This window comes from Crocodylus siamensis, chromosome 13 (assembly GCF_052110815.1).
Source record: "Crocodylus siamensis isolate JL-2025a chromosome 13, ASM5211081v1, whole genome shotgun sequence".
Lineage (NCBI taxonomy): Eukaryota > Metazoa > Chordata > Crocodylia > Crocodylidae > Crocodylus > Crocodylus siamensis.
In genome coordinates, this window is record NC_143407.1 from 35,732,038 (window position 1) to 35,749,372 (window position 17,335).

Below are 17,335 nucleotides of genomic sequence, written 5' to 3' on the forward strand. Positions count from 1 at the left end.
TGTGGCACAAACAGACCATGTTACGAGGTCTGGAGCATCGCAGAAAGGACACGCAGAATCCCCTGCTGCATGCCCTGCTAACCACGCTGGTGAGCTGAGCAAACCCAGCCACACACCGGCTTGTTCCTAGGTCACGAATCTATACCAGCACTGACCAAATCCAAGCACTCCCCCTGCCCCGCCTGCCCTCCCAGCAGGGATGAGAACCGCTCCCCTGACATGGGCCTGACCCACCCTGCCACGTGATGCCCTCCAGGCAGGCCTTGCCTTCCTTCTGCCACGAAAGGAGAGCAGCTAAAGACAAGTATGGATCTAGCTGCTGAGTCATTTCTCTCCCTTCCCCTTCCGTGCATTCGCACCTCCAGTATTTTGACTTTCAGGAAAGATCAAACGAAACGTTGCTCTGAACAAAAGAGTGGGCGCCAGCTGGGGGAGGCCATCAATTATGGATGGGATGCTGACAAGGCTGGCTTCTGCTGCCACTTGCTTCACCTCTTAGAGAGGGGGCTGGCGGGATGGACTCAGGAGTGGGACAGCACTTCCCTGAGGCCTCCGGGAAGAGAGTTATGAAGCAGGGACTGGAGCTCAGGTCTTTCAAGCCTGACTACAGAGTAGTCCCTTTGCTACTCGACAGCTCTGGGATATGGATGGCTCTGAATTGCACTCCTGCATCAGACCCGCAGCCCAGGAACGAGGCAGGAGGGCTGCAGAGAGGTACTCACTTGGCTCTCAGTGCCAGCTGCCGGTCATTGGGACACACCCACTGATCCACCCCGCTGCCAAAGATCGTGTCCGCCATGGCCACTGACTAGTGCTAAGGCAGGAGCAATCACACCTGTAAGAAAAAGAAACAGGATAAGCTCTGATGGCACTCTCCAATGCACCCACAGAGTTCACGCTGCACAGCTGCTGGGCACAGGCCTCCAGCCCCAGCCTGCTGTGCTGCTCTTGACAGAAGACAAAAGGTTATAGCTGAGTTCCAGGACTCACACCCGAGAGCAGAGCTTGGCCAGTGGCCTCAGTGTATCAGAGACAACAAGCTCACTGGAGAATGAAGCAATGTTGGTACCTTGCACCTTCTTGCAGGAAAACTCCAGGCACTGGAGAACCACAGAGAAAACTGGGGCTGACCCTGGGGTTTGACACATTGCCCTGCCACATGGAAGGAGGGGCCCAGGTCTTTTACAGCTCTGGGCAGTCCCAGACTAGTCCACACAGGGACAATACCAGGCAAAGCTGCTCCCCACCTGCTGCTCCAGGGGAGGAAACTGTTTATCCTCGACAGCTGGCATATACCCATAGATGGTCCATGCCAGAACCAGACAGAGGCTTTAAGTTGATCTACATTAGGAATTGTATTTAATCAAGATGGCAGATAGGCTAATGCTCTCGGTGAAGCATATTTACCTTTCTCCGCCTGCAATTTACTCTCTTACATGTCAGCAGCCATCAGTAACTGGTGCTTCACGGAGGCTAAGGAGTCTACAAACAGGGGCGTCCTTATCACACTGCCAAGCGCTAGCACTTTGGCACAGGGAAGCACAGAGACAAACCTGTAGATGAGGCACAATTTAAACTTAAACCAGTTTCTGAAAGCCTGGGGAATACCAAAGCAATGAATCAGGGGAGATGAGATGGGAACAGCTGCCGGTTCTATTTTTCCGCCCAGTCTGATCTCTGCAGATTTGATTCTAGCAGGCACAAGAGAGAAAGAAAAGTCTGAAAGGACCCTGATCCAAGACTGTCTTGCCTATGGTCAATAGGAGCCCCAAGGTCTCTTTCTAAGCTCATCTCTCCTACACATGCTCTCAGCTGAACAGGAGGAGGCATTCCGCAAATGCTGACTTGCAAGATGGCTTTGGTTTTCCAGAACAATACAATCCTGAGACGCTCTAAAGGGTTCTCCCACCTCTGGCTGAAGATGCAACACGTTGCATTTAAAGGCTGTTGCCTTCATTCATTTTTCTAAAGTACAGAATGTGCCTGATCCCAATATCTCAGGAAGCACAGCCATCAGTTAACATAATGGATTTTATAAATTGTTACAGGGGGGAAAAAAAAATCTATCCTCTAGCTCCAGTGCTTACTCTTCTTCCCCCATAATGAATTATCCACAAACCTGACCCCTGACAGAAAGAAATGGGCCACTGGGCCACTTCCTAAGAGAAACAAGCTCCACGGAAGCTCTCTCAGAAGTCAAGGAGCCTGGGGACTTATCTTGATCCCAGCTGCTGCAGGGCAAGTGGAGATAGAAGTGGTGGCTCAGATGGTATGCATCTTATTTTGGGTAGCATCATCCACCAGGGGATCTCAAAGATTTTGGCAAACATTAAACTGAGGCTGACATGAGCTGGGTAATTCCACCACAGGCACAAACCGAGGCAATGTGAAATGAGCTGATGAGTCAGGAATCATACCCAGGGGTCTCGGCTCGCAGCTCTCTGCACCACCATGGAACGTGAATGCTGGGAGAAGAGATTTACAATTAATTTGCAAATTTGCAATGTGAACTACTGGCCCCTGAGGGTTTTTAATGCATCATATAAGTCCTGTGGAGAGAGTTTCAGGATGTGGAAGGGGGTTCAGACCATGCCCAGGAACCATGCATGCTGCACAGCATGGAGGGAAAGTTCTCCAGGAGTCCGGGTCCTTACTGCTGTTCTTCTCCAAAGTCAGAGGATGCAACTTTGCTTCTTAACACCATGACCCACAAAGGGAAATTCGCTTTTGCATCCCTGCAGGCTCAGGAAAAAGCTGCAACCTGTTCTAGCTCATACACCAGCAAACACAACACCTGGCAGCACTATGTACTCTAGGGGCATACAGTAGTCTTTGCTAGAGACCAAATAGATATTGAGGGAAACCACAATTTCGATCTGAATCAGGATCAGCAGGCTCATCCTTCCCAAGCTGGACAGCTGCAGTATTGGAGGGATGGAGGAACATCTCTCAGGGAAACCAAAATAGCCAGGGGTCCAACTCTGCCGAAGTTAGGCAAGGGATGTCATTACCCTTGGTGCCCATACAAATTCATAGAGGTGTACACCAGCAGGGCAGGTACTCTGAAGTCCTCTGGCTGAGGGTAGGCTGACTGCCCCTGGTTCAGTCTCCTGCAAGACACCTTTTGCACCAGCTCAGAAGCTAGCAGTTCTCCCCTGGGCAGCCAGAGTCATTGCATCAGCACTCCAGGGGCATCACACCACTTTCACTATGCCACTATGCCACCAACTTGGAAATAAAGGCAGCAGCTCAGGCCTTGGAGACTCCAGTCCAACCCCTGTGGGCCAGGCAGGCTGGCCTGTTTCTTCCTCAACTGGATATAAGACACGGTGCAAAGCACCTGACCTGCACTACTGCATGAAAAACAGCCACACTGATGCGTTACAGGTTGCTCATCTTTCTGGGAATAACGGCCTCGCCACACAGTTGTATCCCCAACACGTTGGCTCCATGCAAGCTGGTACGAGATGAGATCCTGGCCTCATTGCCCTCAGCAAAGATCCACCACTGATAAAAAAGAGCCAGAATGACACCCATGATGTGCTAATCTCCCAACTTTTGAAGAATGAGTCACTGTCAGACTCCCACCCACACCCCAGAGTTTGAATATTATAGTTCTCCATTTAAAAAAAAAAAAAAAAACCTCTTCAAAAGATACTCTGAAGAAGTGCCTAGAAGCTTACATCTTATACAAATCATGGGAAAACACCCCACGCAGACCATTAATGAATTTTGCAATGATTTCTTGTTTTAATCCACTGGAAACGGCTTAAAAAAATCCCATTGTGTTTGCTATCCCAGCCTGCAGCCTAGAGAAGCTGACAGCAAAAGTGACAGTAAAGAAAACCGCAGCGGATTTGTTGGCTCCCTGTCCATATTGAGAGAGATGCGGAAGAAAAAACAAAAACAGACACCCCCCCCCATACAGTCAATATGAATGGAAACAACTGTGCCCCTTCATAACACCTCCCTCCATGCTAGCAATCTAAGATGACCTTACACTAAAAGGCCAGTAAAACCTACTGGTTTGCTAACACCTGAGTGGCCCCCATGGCCTTGCTTGCTCAATGACAACCTGACTAGACGCAGATCGTGATGTGCTCACGCTATGACCAGTAAGGGCCTCCACTTCAGCACATTTTGGCAGGCATCTGTCTCCAGAGAGGCTCCACAGCCTTGTTCTACATTAGCTGGCAGCTCAGAGAGAGGGGAAAGCACCAAGGAACCAACGGCAGAAAAGCCAGCGTGACTGTGAAGCCAGAGCTACTAGGTGGAGCTTTCCATATTTGCAGGTATTAATATTTGCTGTCGACCGGCAGCGACATAACGCCACACCTGCAGGACAGAGATAACCTGGCTATTTAAAAGTAACAATGGTGGACAGATACAAGTTTGACAGGCACCCATAACAAGCAAGTGACATCACCTGCTAACGGTGCAGTCAAAGCAAGGAAACGCATGCTCTAGCATGAGCAGTGCACTTACCCCGGCCGATCGCACAGCTCTGTTTGCTGAGCCTCTGCTGGCTACCTGCTGTTGACACTGAACTTTTCTGTTTCCATGCAAGGCACAAGCAGCTCCATGGCCTTGGCCCTTTTCTACAGGAAAGCACACAGCTTGCGCAAACAGATCTCTCCCTCTGGCCATCCCACAGCCCCACTTCACCTGCACCCCGAAGCAAGCAGCTACCAGCTCCTTTGATAGGGCAGCTGCTTGTTTCCTTCCAAACCCTTGCTGGGCTTCAAGAAACTGAACAGTTTATAACCGTGACATCCACCAGTCAGTTCCTACCCACTGGAGAAGTGGGCTAGCACTGGTCACCCAGGACAAGAAGCACAGAAAGGAAAGCATGGCTTTCTTCTGGTGTCAGAGGAAGGATGCTTTCCTGAAAATCCCTAGCAGTGGGCCACCAAGCTGAAAGCTGTGTAAGACAGTATGATGCTCAGCAGCTGAGTCCAGGTCCGGGAGTGGGACCTCAGCGACTGTTCAGCAGACAGGACTCTCCAGTCAGAGGAGAAATCCTACCTACAGCTGAGATCTTATTATATTGCTCCAAAAGGTGACCCATGTTCAAAACGTCAAGTTGTTACAGTATTTACTGGATGAGATCCCTGGCCTCCGAGATGCCACGTAAAGAGCTACGCAAACATGAGCACGCTAATCTAAGAGCGTAGATCACCAAGCTCTTCTGCACAGGCAGTACCATTCTGTACCAACGGCCCAGCTTATCCTGCTCATTTCGTAACACTTCCCTTTCTTCCCAGGCTATAAATGACCTTGGAGCAACTGGAGAGTGAAATCCCTGCATTTGCCAACTCAGACAGGGAGAGACCAAACTTTTCACACCAAGAACCCCAGCCCCCGGGTCCAACCTTGTGCACAAACAGAAGGTGAAGTTTTCATTTAGGAACACATCGTGGGTGGCTTTGAAGGGCAAAGAGGTTTTCCAAGGTGAGAATATGTTTTCAAAGGTTCATAGGTGTACACATACATGTCAGTGTTACACACACATGTTGTTTTCACAAATGCACACAGATACACATGCACACCTTAAACCTCTCCTGATATACCACTTGCTCTCCACACATATGTATACACTTGAAGGGGGTGATTTACATCCAGATGTATTCAAGCTGGAAGGCACTACTGCATCATACAAATACTTTAAGCCACCACCGAGAGGCCTGGACTGACCAAAAGATGTTACCTACATCAGTCCCTCCCAACAGACCCAAGGGCACTGCAAAGGCTTAAATCCACTACTGTTGAGCAAAATATGGCCTGATATGCCAGCCTGCAACCTCATGTGGAGATGTCAGGTGCAAACAGCGGTGCAAGAGCAATCAGAATGAGACCCCAAGCCCCAGCAAGTGTTCTGCTAGCTCCGTGGATCCCGTACACTGCACTTACAGGGAAAAGCCTACTGAGCCAGCAGCTCCTAGAGAGCTTGTCTTTCTTTCTTTGGGGTTCTTACAGTCCCTCAGCTGGGCCATAAAGCAGATGCAGTTTAGGTGCTGGATAAAGTCATGCAGCTTGTTCAAAGCTCCTGGCATGGTAAAAAGTAGCAATAAGGAAGAAAACAGGTGACTCATGCTACACTCCTATCAGGATACGTCCTTCACCTGATGGGTTGCTCCAGAGATCAACCAAAGGCAGCATGTCCCAAATACATCCAGTGTCAGGTTTTTCACAGCTGCCTAAGGAATTTAGGCATGACTAGAACAAGATCTCCAAAGCCCCCCAACAGCCTGGAGGGTGGCTTGTACGCTCCAGCAGACAACTCCTGACTGATTGTAGCGTGCTACTGACATCAGCCCCTCTCCAGCAGACCCGACGCGCCGCAAAAATCAGGCAGAAGTCTGTCCAATAGTCCAGATGACTCGCGTCTCCTGTGTGCCCCGTGCCAACCAGTGCATCATAGCTGGAATTCAGTCCAAAAACCAGCTGTTCAAAAGTTCAACCCCTCCCTCCTCTGCTCAGGTGAGAAACTGCCTAGTGTGAAAACAAACAGCTACAGGATCCTAGCTGAATAGGACAGAAATGAAGGGAAAAGAACTTGGCAGCAAATCTAAGATCTGTTCTTCTACCCCATGCAAGCCAACTGGTTTCAGACTAGGCTTAAATGCCTGATGAGCTCAGTTGCATCAGACTCATTCCTTAATGCTTCCATGGCTATCCACAGTTAGGGGAATTTTAAAACCAAATGGACTCCCACGGTCTGGATTTGTGCAGTCCTGGGGAAATCTCAAGCATTTGCGCTGCAAGGAAAAGGGGAAAACCACCTCAAGCCTTTCCCCCTACCATTTGCAATCCGAGGTACTTCCCTTTCCCCGCTGGCAGGCACCCTGGCCAGCTCCGGAGACCAGGACACCACGTCACTGTCGCTGTAACCTGCTGAACTTAAAAGCAGTACACAGCTAGGAATTGTTCGCTTGCTTCTGTCAGCCTGGCCACGTCCTCTGGTAGCTCATGTGACCCACTGTTCTCAGCACAAACACCTTGCTTTAGAGCAGACACCGGGGCCTTATCTTATTTTAAAGGCACAAGGTTGGATTTTGGTAGACAAGTGGATTCATGCCAGGCCTCCCCGATGCCAGCTGGTGGGTGAGCAGGGAAGAGGCATGCTAAGGATGTAGCCCAAAGTCTGTCAGATCTCACTTCCCACATCTTTTATGCAGTCTCAAAAGGGAAGATCTAAGGTGACACATTTCATTAGCATTAGACCCATAGAGACATTTTTATCCCTGATGTAATTCCACTGATTCAAGCAGCGCCAAGATGCAATGACCGGTTCCTAGCCACCATAGGTGTGACAGCCAGAGAACAGTACCCAGAGCCAGATGTCCGCTCTTAGTGGGGAGGCAGAAGTGTGCTTTGCCAGCAGCTCCATTCGCCAGGTAGCAGGGCACTTCTGTCCCTTACCTGTGGAGCATTAGTTCCCTTGGCATCACTGCAGACGGGGCAGACTAGGGCAGCCTTTGGTGAACGCTTTCATCAGGACACAGCGGAGCTTGCTGCATCACACACGAGTAAATAAGGAACCGTCTCCCAGTGTGACAGCTCGAAACTAGCAGCACTGGGCTTCCCTGCTTCTCCGTGCTCAGTGTTGTCCCTGCTCCTGCAGCTGCAGAACGGAGGTGCAGACAGCAGGGCTCAGGGGACGGCCCCAAACCAGAACTGGTTTTTAAATGGACTAGTCATATGGTGTTGGCAAGAGAAGCCTCAATTTTTCCCCCTTTTCAGCAGAATCACATATCCCACTAACTTCAACCAGAGCTGCTGGGATGGCAGATGGAGTGAGGAGGATCCCAGCTTGCGGGCCAGGATTCACCGACTGCATTGCAGGAGTAACATTTGCTGCTACAACAAGGGAGCATGGACTCGCCTCGTGGCTGCTATCTTGCATGTCCTCTAGGCTTGGCACAACCAGAAAGCTGGTCTTTACTCATGGAGACTGTGCTGCATTGCAGCTCAGTCCCGTTCCAGTACCGTTGTGCAGGCATACACCAGAACCTGCTCCTCAGGGACTGAGACACCGTGTCAATATGCTGACAACAACAGCGAACTTGTGAGATGGCCTCCCCCACAACATGGTGAAGTTTCAGTCTACCAACAGTGAACAGTCACGCCACTGGCTCCACCTACGGTTCTCAGTAGGGCCATCCCTTTCCAGTCTTCTGCTCTAAGCAAGACAGAGCAGAAAATAAGCAGTCCTTCTCCCATGGCGGAAGAGATCAAGAGGAACCCATGGCTCTTGGAGACGCTGCAGCTTCTCCAAGAGTGAGCAGACTAACTCCTCCATCACCACTCCACTATCTACGAGTCCTACCTGTTCACAGATGGTTTTCTTCCCTTATTCCCATTCACGTTGCGAAGGCAGAATCTTTTCACTCTGGGCCAAGGCTAGTTCATCTTTACTCCCCGTGGGGACTGCTGCAGAGAGCTCCGCAGGAAACAGCTCCCTCAGAAGCCAGGGATGCTCGGGAGGATGCGTGGCCCAAAAACATCTTTGCCTACAGAACCATTAGCGCGATGCAGCTGCTTTACGAGTGGAACTGGGCCACGCAGCCAGCAACAGATGCAGGACAAGGTCCCTGGAGAGCATGACTCAGGCTAGCCAGGGGGAGAAATGTTCCAGATGAGTCACATGGACCTGTGAAAGGGATGGCACCAGGGTCACACCGGCTGAGTCACCATTTTTCACCTAGGCTCCCTGCAGACAGAGCTCATCAGAAGCCAAAGCCTCTCTTGAGGAAAGTCCAAACCAAGGACGCATGGGAAGAGCCATCCCAATGACAAAGTGCAACAGTTCAACCAACGCCAGCCTGGTTTAGAAGTGCCTGTTACATAAACCCAGGTGCGGCTCTCCAAAGATGAGTCACAGCAGCCTTGGCAGAGAACAGGGGAAGAGCATTAAAGGAAGCTCAGCAACGCGCAGACCCTCCAGCTGACTTCAGAGACACAAGGCTAAAACTAAAAACAGGAGACTTGGCAGGAAGTAAGAAGCAACGGGGAAAGCATGCCGGGACGTTGCATGCGTGCAAAGGCAGTGATCAAGGCAGCACTTCAGCAGAAGAGTAGCAGAGGCATCACCTCCTTCCCTAACCCTTCACCAATTCAGACCAGAAGCTCTTCGGGACAGGGACTGCCTCTTCTGCGCCAAGGACCAGCACAACCTGGCTCCAGTGCTAGAGAGGGTGTCTAGGGGCTACCAGCATTCAAATAATAATAAGATGCTGTGAGTGAAATGTCCAACATTACACTGAATAGCTGCTCTTAAATACCCACTTGTCCTATATGAGGGTAGCAGACCTCTGTGCACACAACACATGCCTAGGTCACCAGCAGATGCTGCAGAGCTTTCAGGCAAGAGACAGGCATGCCAGCAGGCTGCTTCAGCATTCAGGCCCTGTCTTCTGATAAAAGTTTCTTCCCACTGTTTGAACAAATAACCCTTTGGTGCTGAGAGGGCAGCCTGCTCACTGCATTTACTTCCAATCCCACAGTGTCAAAGAAAGACCACAGGTACCCAGACCCAGTCAGACCTGTGCTGGCTACACACAGGCCACACACTGGGATCTGAAGTCCAGAACCTGCTCCAGAAGCAAGAGCTCTGTGGGGATCCACCTGGGACAGGTAAAGGCCTGGCATGCCACTAGTTTTACTGCTATAGGGCTCTTCTCTGCCTATTGTTGGGTCCTTACACTCCCCCGGGGGCCTCTCCTGCTGGTTAGCACAAGGGGCAGGGTATTAAACCAGACAGTCCAGGGGCCTGAGCCAAGATGGACATGGCAATGCTCCTAGAGAGAGCTCAAGAAAGGGAAGATGATGATGCTTTACTCAAAGGAATTGCCTTTGAAGCTGCCTGGTTCCCTTTCATCTGGTAATCTTCACTGCCACTGCAGCATCTACTAGGACACAATCCTATTGCTGAGGGACAGGATTAGGGGACACAGATTCCTTCCGCTCCAAGAAGCTCCACCAGTTAACCTTGGGTTACAGGACCTAGTGCCCTCCAGTCTGGCGTACCTGCATCACACAGGGAATTGAATTACCCAGGAGTGACAGAGTCCCGCTTGGGTGGGGGCACTCAGACCAGGTACTACAGACCAGTTGCAAAAGGAGAGTCCAGTAGGAAGGGGGGGAAAGAACGGTTCTTCATTAACGGCAACCCAAAGAAAAAGCAAGGCCCCTTACTTAAAATGGATAGTAATCCCTTTAAATGTAACTGGCTTCCAGTCACCAATGGGAGTCAGCTTAGTATGTCATCATTCCTGAGGTGACAGGTTATAGCTCTTTCTTCCTTAAAGCTTGCAATTAGCCGAGGCTTGCTTAAAGCACTGTTTTCTCCTCCCTTTTTGGCATCTCATGTGTGGAGAGCCTGTGCCTTGGATTTGGGATCACTGAGCAGATTATGCATATGGAAACAGCTGCCAGGTTGCATCCTGATGATTCAATGTGTTACTTACTGATTACAACTGGGGGCAAGCATCACCTCCATGAGCTGCGGCAGCTGTAGGCAATAAACCATGATCTCAGAGTCCAGGCCCTTCAGGGAACAGGCTAAGGATTTGGTTTTACCACAAAGAAAAGGCATGATTTTCCCTCAAGAGAGCTACCCAAATGGAATGTAGTTTTACCTGGATGTAGCCCTTGTAGTTAACCCCAGCTAGCTACACAGAGGCAGAGATATAGGGCTTCAGCAGCTACTTCCATGCACAAATCTCGTGCTCTCAATGGCCACATACACCTTTTTGGCACTGAAGATGCAGCCTGAGCATGAGTAGGCCGTCCCAGAGCACTAATTCACATGCAAGCTGGCTGATTAAGCACGCCAATAAAGCATGAAATCCTCGGAGGCTGGCTCATATTAGAATGCCCTATGCAGACATGCAAGCAAACTGCAGGAGCTCTCCCATCAGCTTTCATCTGCCTAATCCATTTAGCTAACTGGTCTCACATCTAGATCACTCATTTATACGGAAATTAATTAGCCAATTAATTTTTTTTTTAGTTTCTCTTATTTAAAATAAACAGGCAGCTGGCCCAAGCAAAGTTCCTATCCCCCAGTCCAAGCTGAGCTAATGCAATTAACTTGCAGCCTCCTTACAAAGCTACCTGCTCTGGGAGCCTGGCTCTCCAACACTTTCCCGGCTCAGACCAGGTACAGTTTTGCCCTGGTTTTCCTTCAGCTATTACTCACTCAAAGAGGCAATGTAATTGCTCCCTGTTCCACACACCAGACCCCATTATCCTGAGGAAACCTTAGCAACTAAGTGGATGTTTGCTCTTGTTGCTATGACAGAGGATAAATGAGAAGCAAAGAGCGATAAGGTTAAGCCCCAGTCCCTACCACCCACCTCCTCCCACACCACTAGCAAGTCCACACCAGGCTAGCGGTTCAGCAAGGGGTCAGATGTGAGAAGACAGGAAAAAACCAAGCCACAGGGGCTGGGCCTTCATTCCAGATGTGGGTCTTCCCCTTCAGTTTCCAATGCCCTAGCCTGACAGCTGCATTTCCAAATCCAGGCCCTTTCTGAACAAGCAGGCTCTCAGAACCAGACTCGTGACACTGCACCTCGGGAAGGTGCTGACACGCTATAACCCAGTGCCTACCAGGGCTTGGCAATGGATACAGGCTGAGCCAGGGCAAGGACCTCTCAGCACTTTATACACAAATAGGGGCCCAGAGACAAGCAAGTGGGAGCATCTATATTTTGCACTAAGAAACTTATCCCTGGTCACACAAGAGGCGGAGGAGAGTCCCCTGAGCCAGGACTATTCAGCCAGTTAAGCAGCAAAACATCACTCCCCCTTTGGTGCCTGTGGGCTGGTGGAGAGTGGCTGGAGTGCATCAGAGGGGTGATCCCTTGCCTCTTCAACTTGGCCACATACCTACCCATGCAGACCCCCAAAGTTAGCACAGGGGCTGACAACCAGATCAAGGGTCACCCTGACATCACCCCGGGGCTCTGACACAGTCGCACCCTCCAGGCTTTGGGCAGCAGAGGTGGAAGGTGGTGGACCCCATTGCCCAGCAAGTCTGAGTCAGTCCCTTCACAACAGCGATTCCCCAGCCCAGTATCATGACCCTTGAAGAGTGGGGTCACGAGCCCCCATAAGAAAGAAGTCACAGCGGTCAGGCTCAGACCCTAAATGGGGTCACAAGTGCTGGGAAGTGACGCTGCCATGGAAAAGACTAGGAAGTGCTGCCTGTAGAAGGACCCTGTCAAAGACAAACCCTTCTCACAGGCCATCCCACCCCAACGCATGATGCAAGCCGAACGGATTAACCCAAGAGGTCCCTTTCGTTAACTTGCAAACCGCCTCTGCCAGTTTGAGCCTCTGTCCACCACCCCCAGGACCACAGAGATGACAGTCCACCCCCACACACTCCCACAGGGGCACCTACACAGTGCTGAGCCTTCATTAGGCAATAACCACATGCCACCTGTCATCCAGGTGGACTGAGACCACCAGGCCATGTGTGCTAGCATCAGCTGTAGCAATCGCAGCACTGGGCTGCTTCCCATTATCACTCTGCTGGACTTTACAATGATTCTTCCATGCTTTGCCTGCTACAAGACATCCATGGTACTGGAAAGGGCAGTCCTCATGCCCCCACCACATACAGCAAGCCTTCTCTCTTGCTACCCTGCTGGGCCAGAAGCTGGATTATAAAGACATTCACCTAGCAGCTGTCTCATGAGCCACCAGACCAGACAGAAGGAATTGCTTTGGGGATGTGAATGCAGAACAGCTAAGTGCCTGTGGGCACCACTGCTTGGGCACTATAACATAACCTAAAGCCTAGTGGTAAGCTACAGCCTTCTAGCACGTGTCAACACCTAGGCTACCCTGTCTTTGAGGACACGTTACTTGCTTGCATCTAATAGCTCATTTGTAGCCGTAGTCCCTACAGCTCGGAAAGCGATGAAGAGACCGTAGTGATGGTGCCATGGGAACTGGAATCGCCAATAAACAAGTACATGTCTGTAAAACCCTAGGTACATGCCGCAGCAAAGGAGAGCATAAACCAAGCACCCACCTAATTAATGTGACAGACATGACTCTAAGGGGCATGGTTCCCCAGCTGCCAAAGACAGATTCACACAAGTTTAGGGATGGAAGGGACTTTGCGAGATCATCAGGTCCAGTCCCCCCTGCTCTGGGCAGGGAAGACAGCTGGGGTCAAATAACCCCAGCAAGGTGCGTGTCCAGTCTCCTTTTGAAGATCTCCAGGGTAGGTGCCTGCACCACCCCCACGGGGAGTCTATTCCAGAGTCTGCTCACACGAACTGTGAAGTTTTTCCTTATATCCAGTCTGAAAAGACAACAAGGTCTCAGTTTTAACAGCAAAACAGCTGGAGACAGCATTGCCCAGCAAACAGACACCTGTACTGGGAGGCACAATGCTATTCCCAGTCTGCTTCTGACTAGCTGTTTGACCTCGGTCACATCATTTTCCCTCCCTGTGCCTCGGTTTCAGTCAGTGAAATGGGAGGCTGCCACAGCACTTCACAGATGAAGGTGAGCAAGAGCTAAGGATGGTGAGCAGGAAATGATCAGCATACTTCATAGATCTGTTGAGGTCCCTTCTGACCCTAGCATCTATGAACCTATAAATCCTTGAAGTATGCTGAAGAGTTTGCACCTGTCCTGCTCTCCCACCTGAGGGGTGGAAGCTGTGGAGGATGAACAATGTTAGGGTTTTTTACATGCAGTTTTACAACTCCTCCAACAACAAAATAGAGTTTGAAGTCAGCCCCCAGTTACTTCGGCTCTCAGCCACCGTGGTGAACTAAATGCTCAGAGGTGTCTGTACAACTAGCTTCAGCAGAACACGGGGTGATGCCAAGTGAACCTGACACAGCCTGATAAAAGCAGGTCTCTGCCACCATTTATCCCCCAAGGCTTACAGAAAAGAAGACAGCAGCTGGGTTTGTGAAAACACACCACAATGCCAGCAGACTACAGTGTGCCTGACTTCTCCAAGACCCACTGTATTGGGAGAAGTGGTGCATTTATATAAACAGGGCCCATGGGGATGGCCATTCTTGGTCTGAGAGATCTTTGGTCACAGGACCTTTACAACTGGCTTCAGTTACAGGATCTGTTTAGGCACGGCTGCACCCAAGAGAAGTGCCCGGCCCATGAGCTCAGGATCACAAGGGCCAATTTCAACTTTTAGCTCAAAGCTGAGCTGGGCCCAGACTCTAGACAATGAGACCCGAAGCTCCTTAACCAGAGAAATCTGGATCGGGGGATGGGGGGATACACTCCACTGCAGAGATGCTGACCAGGCATCGTATCAAAGAAATGCAAAGTCCAGAAGGGTCAATGTGGGGGTGGGGTGGGGTGGAGCCCCACGGCTGGTCCCACTCCCCAGAGGAGCCCCACAGCTGTAATCAGAGCTTGGCAGAAAGCACTGGGGTGGCCTGATTTCAGATCCAAAAGTGGACACAGGTGGTCAGAGCCCGAGCCAAGAGTCACTGTATGTTTGACTGTTTCTCTGGGTAACAAAGACAGGTGAGTGTCACCGGGCTGAAAGGCTGGCAGGGCACCAAGCTGGCACCAAAGCCAAGGCCTGAATTAGGTTCCCCAGACTCTTCTGCAATGGCAGGAGGGCAAAGAGGTGCCATCCACCACACAGTCTGCCAGGGGCATGTCCAGATCTAAACTCCCATCCGCCCGAGGATGCCAGCTGCATCACCTGTTCACAGGCTCATTCCATTTTCATCCTCAGCTGCCCTGGCCCTGGCCCGCTGACTCTGTGGGCATTAACTCCCTGTGAATCAGACTGCCGGTTTTAAACTCTGCCCCAAACTAAAGTCTTGCTGTGGTTTCAATGCAAAGATGTGAAGCCGCATGTGGGCTGTGGTTCATGCTCCTCTCTGTTTCCAAACAATCCCCACTTTGCCCGTTTCCCAGGGCTTCTCCAAAAGGTTAAGCTTTCTGACTCATGCTTCACATCAAAGCCTTTCAGCCTGCAGCAGAAACTTCCCACGATTCTGCTCAATGGCAGGGGTCTCTCCCTGCAGAGGCTCCTCATTGAAGTATGGTCCAAAACCCACGATTGCTTGCCTCAGATTTCTGTAGGAGGAGCGTGCTGAACATGGAAATCTGCCTCTCCCAGGGACACCAAGAGCTCCCAGGGAGGCTGGTGGCAGTGAGAACTCACCCCGAGGGGGCCAAAGCATGGAACTTCAAACCTACTAAATCACATCATGGGGAGCAAGCATCACACGTAGTCTCTGCAGAATTAATTCTGAATATGGTGGGGATGAAAGTGGAGACAGAATAAAACACTGATTTGAGCCAGGTTGATCACAACTTTCACAGAAGTTTAGGGCTGGAAGGGACCTTGTGCTATCACTGGGCAGGAAAGCCTGCTGGGGGCAAATAACCTCAGCATCAGCAAGGTGTGTGTCCAGTCTCCTTTTGCAGAGCTATTAAATCTTTTTTGCAGCATTTTTTTGCTTTTTCTCATTGTTTTGGCAAATTATCTTTTGGGAAGTTCCAGCTCTTCCTTCTGGAACTGTTGTTTTTCTCAGCAACAAAAGGCCCTGGGGATATCTCTATCAGCCAGGTTCCACTCTTGGAGATGCCTACAGCCAAGCTGTCCAGTTCACCGAGTGAAAGATTTGGACTAGGTAAAAAACCCAATTCAATTTGCTTGCCTTTAAGTGATTTGCAACTCTTGAGCCTAGAGCACCAGAAATGGGCACCATCTGTGCCTAAACATTTAACTCCAGGCACCTGGGGGAGAGGTCAAACACATGCATGCTACTGCAAGCTTAATCTGCACCTTGCATTCATAGGTAAAAATGATCAAGCTGCTCTCTGGGCTTGCAAAACATCACCAGTAGGTAATACTTCTTTTGGTCGCCTGTTTTGATCAGAGCCGAGGTGATACTGGACACTGTTCTCTGGGATTTCCCCTGGCACTCCTACTGAAACACTGCCTCAATACTTTCCATTACGGTGACTGGGAGCTGTACGCAGCAGCCTGCATGCTGAGGGCAGAGGAGATCCCAACACCAGCTAACTGGTTGTAAGGAACAGAAGCATCTGATGCCCAAATTACTGGCTACCTCTAATGCTTTAGAAATTCTACTGCTAATCTACAGAGATGCTGACAAATGAAACCTGGATAGAGCAACCCATTACAGACCCACCGCTGCAAGCCTGACTCCTGGGAAAAGTTTCTTGCTGGGACAAGCAACTTGATTAGAGCTGCTCAAGCATGCATGGGAGCCGGGCTGAGCCCGAAGCCAGGGGAATGCAGAGAGCTATTTTGAAAACAAAACACTCCAGGTTATCCTGTGCTCGATTTTTCCTTCTGCCTCGGCTTGTGGGATGCTCTGCTCTGCCACGGGTTGGACAAAGAGACTGGAGCACCTGGGGTCCACCTGGAGTCAGCAGGGTTATGGCATGCTTCAAGCTAAGCACATGTGATAGTACTTTGCTGGATCAGGGCAGCACCAAGCTTTGGATTGTACCCTTTTAGCAAGAAGGCTGAAACTCCACAATAGCTACGTAGCAAGCAAGAACAGATCACCTGGGAGAACCTGCGATGTGGCAGGCAGCTGGCAAGTCCAGCCACAGCACACAGGAGAATCATCTCCACTTGTTTTGCTCAGCTACAAACTCTTATGCTCACATGGGAGGCACTGCCGAGGGACTAAAATCCACCAGGAAGTACAGTTACTTGAGAGCACTCGCATGCCAGCTTCAGTAGGGGCTGGAAGGTGTCCCGAGCTGGGTGAAAGTGCCCAGTGTCACACTCCCCCTCAGACACCCCGACTTGTATCAGGAGCCAGCAGCAAACTTCCCATGAGGGAAACCAGTTGAGGAGCAAAGGGGACAACTTGGATTTCTAACTGAGGAAGGAAGAGTCAAATCAGAGAAGACGGGCAGTCAGACTCACCACCTCCACCTGGATGATCACACCGTGCCTTAGCAGTCCACTTCCACATGCAGGGCCCAGGGCCTCAGCACTCAGGCGAGCAGCTTTTGTGTAGTCCTGGGCAACATGAGGTGCACTCTAGACAACTTGCATTACTCAGCCCTTAAATAAATATGTGGCAGCAATCAGTGAACTGTGCAGCGGGAGCCAAACAAAGGCCTGGATTCTCAGTCAGTGGAACTGGACTGTGGCTGTGGATCAGGACACACCGAGGTCTTATCTGCACGCAAGGCCTCTACCCCTCGAACTGTGGCAGTAGAGTTAAAGCAGTATAACCCTCACCCTCCACAGCAGGGACAGGTAGACCCATACAAAAGCACTAGTGTCTGCATTCTCATAAATCAAAAGGAAAAGCTTTACTGGTAT

General features: G+C 50.5%; 1 protein-coding gene across 2 annotated transcripts in view; it reads right to left on the bottom strand.

The window, feature by feature from the left end:
• Positions 1–17,065, bottom strand: part of RPH3AL (rabphilin 3A like (without C2 domains)) — an 81,804-nt gene extending 64,739 nt beyond the window's left edge. For both annotated transcript variants that reach the window (XR_016438880.1, XM_090025510.1), the window contains exons 1-2: positions 16,931–17,065; positions 723–835 (exon numbers count right to left, since the gene is read on the bottom strand). Coding sequence is in view for 1 of the 2 variants with exons in the window: in XM_090025510.1 (XP_089881636.1) it covers positions 723–799 (77 nt within the window). In the remaining variant the exon portion in view is untranslated. The remainder of the gene's footprint in view (positions 1–722; positions 836–16,930) is intronic.
• Positions 17,066–17,335: the final 270 nt, after the last annotated feature.